Raw genomic sequence first — 11,501 nt, 5'->3', positions numbered from 1 at the left:
AAAAAGAAGGTCAAGTTCACTTACATTTTCCCAATCTGTACGCGTCAGTCCACCTACAAGTAATCGCTGATGAATATAATCAAACGTGTTATCTTCAAATGGAAGAAGTTGTGCAATATTCCCATTCACGAATTCGACATTGATTGGCTTTATGCTTTCCGGAAAGACGCGGGAGATATCAATGCCTTGAAACTTGGAATTGGGGTAAGCTTCTGCCATGTCAAAGCACCAGGTTGCAGGGCCACAGCCAGAATCAAGTACTTTAATTCCTTTTTCCAACAAATCATGAATTGGGGCATGGTAGTTGCTACACGATAAAGGTGAATGGACAGTCAAAAAATGGATATCCTAGGTAAACCCTTACCAACCAAAAATGTACTTTAATACCCAATGCTGTTGATGAAGTCGATCCACCTCTAAGAAAAGCAAATAGTGTTAAAATCAAGAGTTGATTGCACGAAAAACTATTTTACCATCGTCATTGTTTGGTAGTACATAGTTTACTTTTTCATCATAATAACTTTTCCCGCTTATATATTGAGTCTGTGTTCTAGAGGAGGATTGGGTTCCTGGACTTGTTAAAGAGCTTCTCTCACTATTGGTCTCGATTGATGTATTGGTCGACATAGTTATGGACGTGCTATTTTTGAATATTTTCCTAAGTAGCTTCTTACTGTTGGTTGTAGATATCTTTAAAAACTGAGTTTCCTTTTTTAATGTTGCGCCCTTTGATTGATGAGTGCCCATACACAGAAGCGCACACAAAGAAAAAGAAAGAAAAGGGAAAACAAAGAGTAGCTTTTGAAAAAAATAAAAGTATTTGTCATTTTTTTTTATATAATTATTGAGTCCATTTGCCATTTGTGTAGCAAGAATAAAAAGTGGGCGCAGATAGAAATTCTCTTTTTTACTTCTTTTTATGACAATCGTTATCATTTCTTTTTTGGCTTAGGAATATAAAATCAAGCAAATCGAGTGTTTATAATGACATGCAAAGTAATAAAAGCAACACATACAGATAAGATGGTTTGTATTGTTTGTAGGACAAATAATCCTATTTTTTTTTTGTACTTTTGTGCACAAATATCTTTTGGTCAAAATATGCCAAATGTAGAAATGCGCGCCAATGGTTCTCTTTTTTTTTGGACATAATAATAGTGTAAAAAGATGTACGAATATAATATTTTTAATGATCATATATTAAGTACACGATGAAAGCTTCGTTTTATTAGGGCTAAATCAAAATCTAAGGGAAAAAAAAAGGTAAATGGGGAAGATTGTAACATGCTTCACATCAAGACTCCCTCATTGCAGATGGGATGAATGGTCCCAATTCTATAAAGAGGCATACTTCTATCGAGACGACTCCCATTAAAACGGAGCTTTCTTAACCAGTGTTTCGTTCTTTTTGCTTGTGTCAGCTATCTCAGGGTCTACCGCTGGTAATCCCTGAAAGTGCTCAAACACCGACGCACCTCGAGTTTTTAGATGAGCGCAAAATACAACAATATTAAACCCTCCCGAGATGGTTTTAGGGAAGAGGGATTTATAGAGAGGAAGGGAGGAAAAGAGTTATATGTTGCTACAGTGGAGGGGTTCGTACGCAGATACTTGATTCTCTGCGGGAAGCAGTCTTGTTGAAGTTGATCAGCTTAAAGAAGAATGAGCATACAGTTGATCAAGAGTCTGCAAATATTTAAGAAAAATCCGAGAGCGTGCAAGAAGGATAAAGGGGGTTTGAGATCGTTGACTATAAATATCCCTGATCCCTTAAAGATCATGGCCACTGTACTCATTTTCACCTTGGAGACGCGCGACTCTGCATTCGCTACAGTTCTGAGAGATTAAGTCATTAGCAGATGTTTAAGAAGTGAGCTATTCATAATGCATACAAAAGCGACGATAGCGCTGACTCCTGTAGAATTGAACTCTTTGATTATTGCGAAAAGGTTTATCATATTCAGTAAGAGCACTCATAAAAGAATAATCACAAGAACCATGTATCCTTTTGGTATATTTAATTCAAGCTGTCTCAGTTAGAAAAGTATAGTGTTAACAAAATTATATATGCTCTAATCACGATCAGGAAGCGATTTTGAGTGTATAATGAAATTATCAATTTAGAAAAACCGACAGAATCAACCTTTGCCGAAGTGAATAAAGGTCTATAATTATCATGCTTAAATGGAAAGAGTCTACGTAAGCGAACAAAGAGATATATTCTTGTTAATGGATCAAGGGACGATGACTATTCAATGTAATGTCCTTTGCATTGTGTGACAATGACGTTACTATACATAAGGTTTATGCATATTTCGAATAGATTTTATTGAGAGATCAAAGAAAAATTAAATGTAGTAATAATAGCAGTAGTAATAGTAGTAAAATACAGATGATATGCAGCTTTAATGATAATTAGTATTAGTATTAAGTAGTAGTAATAATAATAGTAGTGTGTAGAGGATTATTAGTAAGTAGTAAAATAAAAAGGTTGTTTCTATAAAGGTAGCACTTCATTTTGCGTATTATCTTCTTTAAATATCTTTGCACCAACTACATAAGCGTCATCTCCTGAAATAAGACGTTTAACACAAGCAATAGTAGAGGGTAGAGTTAAAAAGAGCCATGCAGCAAGAGGTAAAGACACATAATCAAATATATTCTTCCATGTGCGAGATTCTGCCTTTGACTTACGATAGAATTCACGGTCAACGAAGCGGTGAAGGTGTTCGTAAATGGCCAAGTTGGCAAATAAAGGAAGTGGTAAAAAGACGGTGATGAGTTTGACAAGAGTCCAAAGCTTGTAGAAAAAGTCAGAAGTTAATAAAGGGTTATTGGCAGGAGAGACCAAGGCCATCCAAGCAAAAGGAGGAAACAGTATGAATTGCATCAGAGGCACAGCTGCAAACATGAGCCAACCAGAGGAAGCAGGAATCATGTGAGCTTCGAGGATGACAGAGCATGCGGCTAGTTTATCGTAAAAACCAGAGGTGGCCATATGACAGTCTAAAATTTTTTGATTTTTGCGGTTTTTGAATGAATCGAGTGTATGGCGGATGGTATAGCCAAGATCAGCCACACCTTGGAAATGGCGCTTAGCTTGAACGTATCTGGCATGGAGATTGGCAAAATAACCATCGCATTGGACATTAGTGAGATTAATGGGTACATAAATAGGAGCAGTACGAGCATGACCGTCTGTCTTGAAAAAGCATTTAAGCCACATGTGCATATCTTCGCCGATAGCATCCGCATCCACATCCCAATAACCAACACGTTCAGCCAGAATAAAGGATAAACTATAGTTCGAGCAGGGAACACATAAGCCATCCGAGTTACTCAGGTTAGACATTACCAAGGCAGCCCAAGTGATATCCGTCATGCGTACGGCGGCAGGAACCTGATGAGAGTTACGAGAAAAGAAGATAGGAGGAGCACAAATGGTGTAATAAGGATCATCAGACTTGTTTAAGGCTTGTTCCACTTCATGAATGTAAAGTTCGGGAATGGCAGCATCCGAGTCCATGACGGTCAAGATGATTCTGCTTCTATCATAGCCCTGTTTCAACATCTCAGCACAGCCCGTACGAACAGCATAGTTCACATTAGAGCCCTTGCCTCGATATTCACCTGGTACGTTGACAGGATGGCCAGTAATAAAGAAGCCATGAAATCGATCTTTAAAGAATTCTTGCAGACGTTGACCCTTTGTTTCCCAACCTTCTTCAGAGGCTTCCATAGCAAGGATGATGACATAATTGGTGTTTGCGTTTCTAGTAAAAAGGTTAGTTTCCCCAAAAAAGAATAGACAAAAAAAGTAATTACCTATGAACGGCTAATTTTCCAATAGTATCTCTCAATAAAGGCTCTGGTTCACTGTAGTTTGGGATGACAAATGTATGAATAAATTTAGGGTCTTGAATGACGACTGGTTGTTGTTGATCTTCTTCATCATGTTTCATTCTTTGTAAACTTGCAATCTTGGCCTTGTCTCGTTCACTCTTATCGTTTGTGTTATTCTTGTTCATCAAGTTCCATTTCTTGATATTGGCTCTAATTCTTGTAGATGATAAGTAGAATTTACAGACGTGATTGACTTGCTGATAAAGAAAGCCAGTAAAGTAAAGAAATAAAAAGATGACATAAGCCCTTGGAAAGAAGATAGGCCCTAGTGGAAGTAAAGCCAAAGAGACAATAGGTGTCAAAGGAGCAACCCATTCAGCTGGAGAGTTCAAACGAGACATCGGCTTCTCTTTATATCCTTTAGTAATAAAAAAAAAAAAAAGGCAAATTTATATATTGTAGGCACAGAAAAAAAAAAAAAAAAGAAAAAAAAATACAAAGAATATGATTGGTTAAATAATAGAAACATGCTCTTCTCACCAAGGACAAAGAAAGAGTTTGACTGAACCTAAAATAGATTAGATTCAATTGGACAGCCAAGAGATTCTAATCTCTTAAAATTTTTTAATATGATCTCTTGAAGTACAGGAGTAATATAAAAAAGATGAAAGAAGTAAAAATACAAGAGCAATATGTCGTCATCATTATTTATATTATTTATTCTTTTTTATGCTTGTTATTATAAAGTATGACTTGTAAGACAAGAATGGCATTGAATGTAGCAGCCAATAGATTACCAAATAGCATCAGAGTGTCATCCAATTCAGTCATTGTAGTAAATACACGAGCAGCACTTCCAGCAAAATAATTGATGACTGTAAATACAGAAAGTTGTCCTGTTGACTTGTTTTTGAAATTGATATAGATCTGAGGTACTTTACTACCTAAACTAAGTGGTATCGTCAACGCATATAAACTACTCAAGACTGAAGATGGCACGCTTTGATTGAGTGCATAGAATAAACCAAGAAAGCCCAAGAGAGTGATCATCATTTGCTTTTGTTGTCGTCCAAAATAAAGTATGAGGCAGGTGATGATTATGTTTTGTAAAGAAATAAACATGATTTCACCAAAGGTACTAAATGGATTACCTTGTCGAAGATTATATGAAAGCGTGATAAAATAAGATAATGTTTCCATAAGATAAGATGTTAATGATAATCCACTGGCTGAATGGTTCTTAATAATAGTCAATATCTGAGGTATCTTCACAATAGATCCACCTAAAACGATGCCCAGTCCTAATCCTTTAGATATCACATATTTAATACATTCAATGTCATTCAAATTCAAGTCTTGTATTAAAGAACTATAACACGCTTCTCCTATTAAAGCAGTTGCTGGTTCACGTATAATATTGGGTAATTGCATTACAAAAAAAAATGTTAAATGAGAAGAAATACATTTAATAATAATTGCGCTCTTTTAAACACGTGTCAAGCTAGGGGGCGGAATGAATATGTTATGATTGAAAAATAGCAAGTTGAGGTTGTGATGAATGATGGTCGAATAAAGGCTTCCACTTCTTTAATACTTGTATACAACGTTGATTGATATCAAACTCATTTTCTTCAAAGCAATAATTACAAGCACAGTTGAGTACTTTGGCAATTTTGGTGTACTTTATCAATTCAACTGTCATTGTTAGTTGTTCAATTTCATCTATAATCGCTAATATCTTGACATAATCTTCTCTTGGTATCTCTCCCTATGTTTTATATATGTACATATATCTATACTCATCAATATACATGATTACTTACTGGTTCCTTTCCATAGACAAGCTTCTGAAGCTTATGTCGAATATGATACACTCTTTTAAACTCTGCTGTCTTTTTAAATGCTTCCATGTCGGTCATCTCATTCTTCTTTACTGTCTCTTCATCATCTTTCTCCACTGATAATGATTTACTCTAGATGATATGTTATGTGTCTGAAACTCTCAATATGTAATCAGTTTACCCTCTTCTTTGTACGTTCATCCTCTGATCGCCCTCTCTTTCTTGTTCTTTTTTGACTTTGTCTATTTGTCTCCCATTCTTTCTCTTCAAATGATGAAGGATTTAATGCTTGTTGAATAGCATGTATCAATTCTTTTGTTCTATATTTCTTTGCTTTCAGATCGCGTTCAACTTCTTCTCGATCAAAAGGACGTACACTCTCTGGTCCAAAAAACCCACTTGCTCATATGAGACATGTATATATATATACATAACTTGATCTAGATAAAAAATAATACTTACTAGTCTCTTGAACCATAAAAAAAGACAGTATACAACAATCCCTTTGCCTTGCTCTTTTGTTTCAACACTTGAGGTGGGATATCTTTGTCGTTTTCAACCTATATTTTGAATAAATATCAGTATATAGTTGGCGGCATGAATAGATCTTACTCTTGCTGGCCACCAAGGATATCCTCTTAATTTGGCAAATACAGTATCTCCAGGCGCATATTCTTGAATTGACATGATAAAGACAAAAGATAATAAAGAAAATAAAAAAAAAGTGGTATGAGTAAAGAAGAAAAGAAAGAAAAAGATAAAAAAAGAGGTACACAAAATGCGCGTTTATAACGTCATTTTTTAATTTTATCATAAACACGAAACACACTGTCAAACAATTTTGGGCGTCTATATCCCATAATTCCAATCATCAAAACACAACAAGTGACAAACAAGTACCCTCTATTGATCCATCCTGTCTGTCGTTTTTGTATCGTATTGCTTGTTTGTAATAAAATCTCAGATTGAATTACCTTTCGTTCCCCATCCAATACAATCTTTAAATGGTGATCTTGTTTGTCGCTTAGTTCAAATAAGCTCTTTGTGTTTAATTGAGGTAGATATAGTTCGTAAGCGGGCATATATGTATTCACAAATTGCTTAACTGCTTCATCTGATAACCCAGTCACACCTCTTGTCATCTTCATGTGATGTTCTTGTTCCAGTCGCCATTGATAGACTTGCTGTATATCGAGAGGAGAAAGATGAATGAAGAGATCAAGGTAGGGGTAAAGTTCAGTCTCGTATCGTTTCAAATGTTCGTTCATCACTTTTAAATCATCCAATCTGACAGATTGAAGCGTCTTTCTCGATGTATACATGGCCTCCAATGTCTTTTCCTCTACTGGTCGGAATCCCAACATCCAGCCTTCAAAAAGAACTATATCAAACGGCCCTCTGACTTGCTTCCAGTCTTGTTTAGGTAATCGATCCCCTTGACCATCAAATAATGATTTGTCATAGACAGGAATAGACACACTTGGTTGGTTCATCAGGAGTGCTTTAAATGTCTCAATAGCCAAAGTAAGATCGTGCGATCCTGCTTGACCTCGTTGTTGATATAATTTATTCTCTGGATATCTTTGAGCAAGGGCGATTTGCTCTTGGTGAGTCAAATAGACATCGTCCAATGAGAAATTGACAACTCTTAGTTGATATGGTTCTTGCTTTAATAAATAGGTTAGTGTGTCGCAGAGAGTTGTCTTGCCACTGCCTTGACATCCTGATACTCCTACAATCATCGGTTGTTCAGTCAGTCCACGTTGTTTTCTGTCGTTTGCAAAGAGCGAATAATGCTTCAAGATGTGAGATAATGATTCTTTAGTCTGTGGTAATATGGCATATTGCTGATACATTATTTATATAATAAAAGAAGCAAAAAAAAGGAAAAAAAAAAAGAGTACTATGCGGTCATTTAATTGTATGGCTTCCCTTAATTTAGCATTTTATGCTGAATAAACATACACATTTTAGGTAAAGAAATTGTTATCATTGCTTATTTGAAGTTACTCACTCTATCATTCTGTATTGGCCATCGCATCGTGGGTCCATTTTATAAGCAGTAGCAAGGTAGCCTAGTTTATCGTCTTAAAAAGCCAACTACTTCTGGACATTTGACCTTTCTCAAAATCAGCTTATTTATCTGCCTTATACCGTCTTTCCGGAAAATAAATTTGCCTGAGATCGAAAATAAATGCACCCAGTGGTGAGAACAAAATTCATGCTGTACGAAATGTAAGCTCATGGTTTATCCATCTTATCCAACACGATTACCGCGTTCCTTTAGTATCATATCCACCACTCGTTTCACCAACTCTTCAACATTAACCCAATTGCCCTCAGTCAGCAATCACCGTTATCGACAATGAGATCCAAACGCTCCTAAAGAAGCAAGTAATAGAACCTGCGCCACTACTGCTACTGGGCATTATCTCAGGTTTTTAAAGGAAACTATGGATCAACTAGACAGATACCCGAGCATGAAGGGCTTTTATCTTATTATGGATAACGTACCTATCCATACGTATGATGTTGTTGACAAATTAGTTACCAGTAGAAGATACAGATGCATTTATCTTCTACCTTTTCCCCCTGAATTAAACCCTATTGAGTAGTCTTGGGCAGCTGTTAAAAACTATGTGAAGCGCAGTAGATTCAGCGATAAGGAAGATTTTCATACTAGAATTGCTGATTCATGCGATATTATTCCTGAATATAAGATAAGAAATTCAATTCAGCATTCTGCTAATGTCTTTTCTAAGTGTTTAGAATAGTTTCATGCCATTTGACAATGAAAATCTGCTATTTGTATTTTTAAAATTCGCACTTGGTTTTTTTTTATTACCCATCACCACTGTATAAACCATTAAAGCTGTACTATTGTTATGCAATAAAGCAACTAACCTTTTCAGTTTGCTGATCTGCATCGACAAAGTCTGTTTCACCGTAAAAAATGTAGATGTACATCGATGAGTCTCTAAGAAAGAGAAAGAGCTCACTATTATATGCAAATAGGAATATTACATGGTCAATGAAATTTGACCGTGACGCGTTATATGAACCTGTATTGTGCTTAGTCTCTTCAGGTTGTTCATTCTTAGAGTATAGATTGATAGTAATCTCATCCAGTATTTATAGGGTAGACAATAAAGCTTATTTGTGAATCAAACTAATCTCTAAAGCCTGACCACTGTTGTCCCAACGGACGGGGAAACTATCGGCACAAAATGAAGGGTTCTTAAAATGGTAATGTCATAGTCACGATTTGACACGAATTTTTTTTTTCCTTCTCTTCCTTTCCCTTTATAATCGCAAAGAAATGGTAAACAAACTATAATTGTCAAAGATCTTTCTCTTAATCTGTTTATAGTCGTTACCCATTAGCGTATCTTCTACTGAAACTAGAGAATTAACAAGAATGGAGCGTGTGGGCGCTCATTCTCACATTCGAGGTTTAGGTCTCAATGACGCTCTCGAACCCCGTGCTTCTTCTCAAGGCATGGTTGGACAGGTGAAGGCACGTAGAGCTGCAGGTGTCATTTTAAAAATGATTCAGGCTGGTAAAATCGCAGGTCGTGCTGTCTTGATTGCTGGTCCACCATCCACTGGTAAAACGGCCATTGCTATGGCTATGGCTCAAGGTAATAATAATAGTAATAATATTGATACAATGTACTCATATATATATATATATATCCAGCTCTTGGCACCGATGTACCCTTTACCATGCTTGCTGCTTCCGAAATATTCTCTCTGGAAATGTCAAAGACGGAAGCACTTACACAAGCATTCCGTCGTTCGATCGGTGTACGCATCAAAGAAGAGTCTGAATTGATCGAAGGTGAAGTGGTAGAAATTCAGATCGATAGATCCATCACAGGCGTAAGCTATCCATTTGCTTTATATATACGCTATATTGATTGTTTCTATAGGGTTCCAAAACTGGTAAGCTGACTCTCAAGACCACAGATATGGAAACTATTTACGACCTTGGTAATAAAATGATCGAATCATTAAATAAGGAAAAGGTGATGGCAGGCGATGTTATTGCTATCGATAAAGCATCTGGAAGAATTACAAAATTGGGACGTTCCTATGCCAGAGCAAGAGATTATGATGCTATGGGATCTGATGTAAGTCTATTTTATGAGAATGTGCCATTATTTAACTGATCATCATAGACAAAATTCGTTCAATGCCCCGAAGGAGAATTACAAAAGAGAAAGGAAGTCGTTCATACCGTTTCACTTCATGAAATCGATGTGATCAACAGTCGAACACAAGGCTTTTTGGCCTTGTTCTCTGGAGATACAGGTGAAATCAAGCAAGAGGTCAGAGATCAGATCAATGCCAAAGTTGCAGAATGGAGAGAGGAAGGCAAAGCAGAGATTATACCTGGTGTGCTCTTTATTGACGAAGTACACATGCTCGACATTGAATGCTTTTCATTCTTGAACCGTGCTCTGGAAGATGATATGGCACCTGTGGTCATCATGGCATCCAACCGAGGCATCACAAATATTCGTGGCACAAAGTACAAGTCTCCTCACGGTATTCCTGTTGATTTATTGGATCGTATGCTCATCATTTCAACCAGTCCTTATGAAGAAAAAGAAGTTCGAGAGATTTTAAATATTCGATGTCAAGAAGAGAATGTGGAAATGACAGATGACGCCAAGGATGTCCTGACGCGTATTGGACAAGAGACTTCACTTCGTTATGCTATTCACTTGATCACCGCTGCCAATTTGGTCGCAAAAAAGAGAAAGGCGCCCGCTGTCGATATTCAGGATATTAAGAGAGTCTATGCTCTCTTCTTGGATGAAAAGCGATCAGTCCAATACTTGAAAGAGTACCAGGATCAGTACATGTTTAATGAATTCAAAGACGCCATGGTGGTAGACAATGCCATGGAAATGTAAAATGATATACATATATATTTTTTAGTTTGTGAATAAACCGCTGCTTGACAGTATGATAACAAACAGCATGAGTATATATCCCACAGGCATCGAGTAGAGTTTTGTAGCTTTGGAAACAGCAATGACAACAGCAGCATTATCAGCTAAAACAGAGGACTGAGCAGGTGTCATGTAGTAAGTTGGTGAGGGCCCTGAGGCTGCAGCATCAGTCCTCACAATCTTGCCAACACCCCAAGGAATCTTTGAACCTAAACAATATCAATTCTCCTTTTCCTTTTTCTTTATATATATATATATATATATATATTTACCATCAGGCTGAGTAGGATATTGTGCTTTGGCTAGTTTTCCATCCTCTCCAGTTATGCCAAAACGCGTGGTCCATGCATTTTCACCCTTATCTATAAGCGATAGTTATATTGTCGTTGTTTGGTAATGTCTAGTTCGCTGTTTACCATTAGTAAACATGAAGAAATAGATAGGAGCAGCGGGCGATACTTTAGGAGCAGTCCAGTTAAACGAAGTGGTCTTGGTAGCATCTAAATTACGAGCCACATTCATCAAGAACCTTTGGTGATCATTGTCACCTGTCATAAAATCTAATCATTGAGGAGCGAATTTAGCTCTCGTTAAAATATACAAATTTATATATTCTTTGAAAATATTACCGATTCTAAATTTTTTCCATGCATTCATAGAACCATGATGGTCATTCTCTATTAAATAAACTAAGTATGTAAGTTGAGATACATGTTTATCTTACCCCAAACAATTTCGTATTGATGACCGGCTTTCCATACCGTACCTGGTTCAGGATAACTGGGCGCCATATCGGCATGAATGTACTGAAAAGAAAGTGAGGTAATGAAAAGGATGGTCGATAGTAGTTTCATTT

The 11,501-nt window shown here is 36.6% G+C and overlaps 7 protein-coding genes across 7 annotated transcripts in view; 1 reads left to right on the top strand and 6 right to left on the bottom strand.

Annotated features, from left to right (window-relative positions):
- RHIMIDRAFT_267191 (S-adenosyl-L-methionine-dependent methyltransferase) overlaps positions 1 to 781 on the bottom strand; it is a 1,757-nt gene extending 976 nt beyond the window's left edge. Inside the window, exons 1-3 of the mRNA XM_023611980.1 lie at positions 474 to 781; positions 365 to 416; positions 25 to 307 (exon numbers count right to left, since the gene is read on the bottom strand). Coding sequence (XP_023462650.1) covers positions 25 to 307; positions 365 to 416; positions 474 to 627 — 489 coding nt within the window. The 5' untranslated portion in view covers positions 628 to 781. The remainder of the gene's footprint in view (positions 1 to 24; positions 308 to 364; positions 417 to 473) is intronic.
- Positions 782 to 2,085: 1,304 nt separating this feature from the next.
- Positions 2,086 to 4,271, bottom strand: RHIMIDRAFT_294763 (uncharacterized protein). Its single transcript, XM_023614122.1, has 2 exons — positions 3,826 to 4,271; positions 2,086 to 3,773 (listed from the first exon to the last, which is right to left on the bottom strand). Exons 1-2 carry the CDS (start codon positions 4,242 to 4,244, stop codon positions 2,498 to 2,500), a joined length of 1,695 nt encoding a protein of 564 aa, XP_023462649.1. The 5' UTR covers positions 4,245 to 4,271; the 3' UTR covers positions 2,086 to 2,497.
- A 289-nt stretch (positions 4,272 to 4,560) lies between these two features.
- RHIMIDRAFT_286275 (monosaccharide-p-dolichol utilization protein) lies at positions 4,561 to 5,274 on the bottom strand (the record flags this gene model as incomplete). Its single annotated transcript, XM_023613367.1, has 1 exon — positions 4,561 to 5,274. The coding sequence occupies one exon, from the start codon at positions 5,272 to 5,274 to the stop codon at positions 4,561 to 4,563; it is 714 nt and encodes a 237-aa protein (XP_023462648.1).
- Positions 5,275 to 5,303: 29 nt separating this feature from the next.
- On the bottom strand, positions 5,304 to 6,435 carry RHIMIDRAFT_67984 (Tudor/PWWP/MBT). Its single transcript, XM_023615557.1, has 4 exons — positions 6,297 to 6,435; positions 6,147 to 6,244; positions 5,866 to 6,082; positions 5,304 to 5,816 (listed from the first exon to the last, which is right to left on the bottom strand). Exons 1-4 carry the CDS (start codon positions 6,369 to 6,371, stop codon positions 5,646 to 5,648), a joined length of 561 nt encoding a protein of 186 aa, XP_023462647.1. The 5' UTR covers positions 6,372 to 6,435; the 3' UTR covers positions 5,304 to 5,645.
- On the bottom strand, positions 6,418 to 7,562 carry RHIMIDRAFT_267184 (P-loop containing nucleoside triphosphate hydrolase protein). Its single transcript, XM_023611979.1, has one exon. It carries the CDS (start codon positions 7,538 to 7,540, stop codon positions 6,479 to 6,481), a length of 1,062 nt encoding a protein of 353 aa, XP_023462646.1. The 5' UTR covers positions 7,541 to 7,562; the 3' UTR covers positions 6,418 to 6,478.
- A 1,441-nt stretch (positions 7,563 to 9,003) lies between these two features.
- Positions 9,004 to 10,606, top strand: RHIMIDRAFT_247365 (DNA helicase; the record flags this gene model as incomplete). The annotated part of the gene is made up of 5 exons (XM_023610407.1): positions 9,004 to 9,006; positions 9,055 to 9,325; positions 9,385 to 9,566; positions 9,617 to 9,817; positions 9,866 to 10,606. The coding sequence occupies 5 exons, from the start codon at positions 9,004 to 9,006 to the stop codon at positions 10,604 to 10,606; spliced, it is 1,398 nt and encodes a 465-aa protein (XP_023462645.1).
- A 21-nt stretch (positions 10,607 to 10,627) lies between these two features.
- RHIMIDRAFT_241150 (uncharacterized protein) lies at positions 10,628 to 11,499 on the bottom strand (the record flags this gene model as incomplete). Its single annotated transcript, XM_023609519.1, has 5 exons — positions 10,628 to 10,854; positions 10,918 to 11,007; positions 11,062 to 11,205; positions 11,275 to 11,322; positions 11,370 to 11,499. The coding sequence occupies 5 exons, from the start codon at positions 11,497 to 11,499 to the stop codon at positions 10,628 to 10,630; spliced, it is 639 nt and encodes a 212-aa protein (XP_023462644.1).
- Between the last annotated feature and the right edge of the window lie 2 nt (positions 11,500 to 11,501).

This window comes from Rhizopus microsporus (genome assembly GCF_002708625.1).
Source record: "Rhizopus microsporus ATCC 52813 unplaced genomic scaffold scaffold_20, whole genome shotgun sequence".
Classification (NCBI taxonomy): Eukaryota; Fungi; Mucoromycota; class Mucoromycetes; order Mucorales; family Rhizopodaceae; genus Rhizopus; species Rhizopus microsporus.
This window is presented reverse-complemented; position numbering and strand designations above follow the sequence as displayed.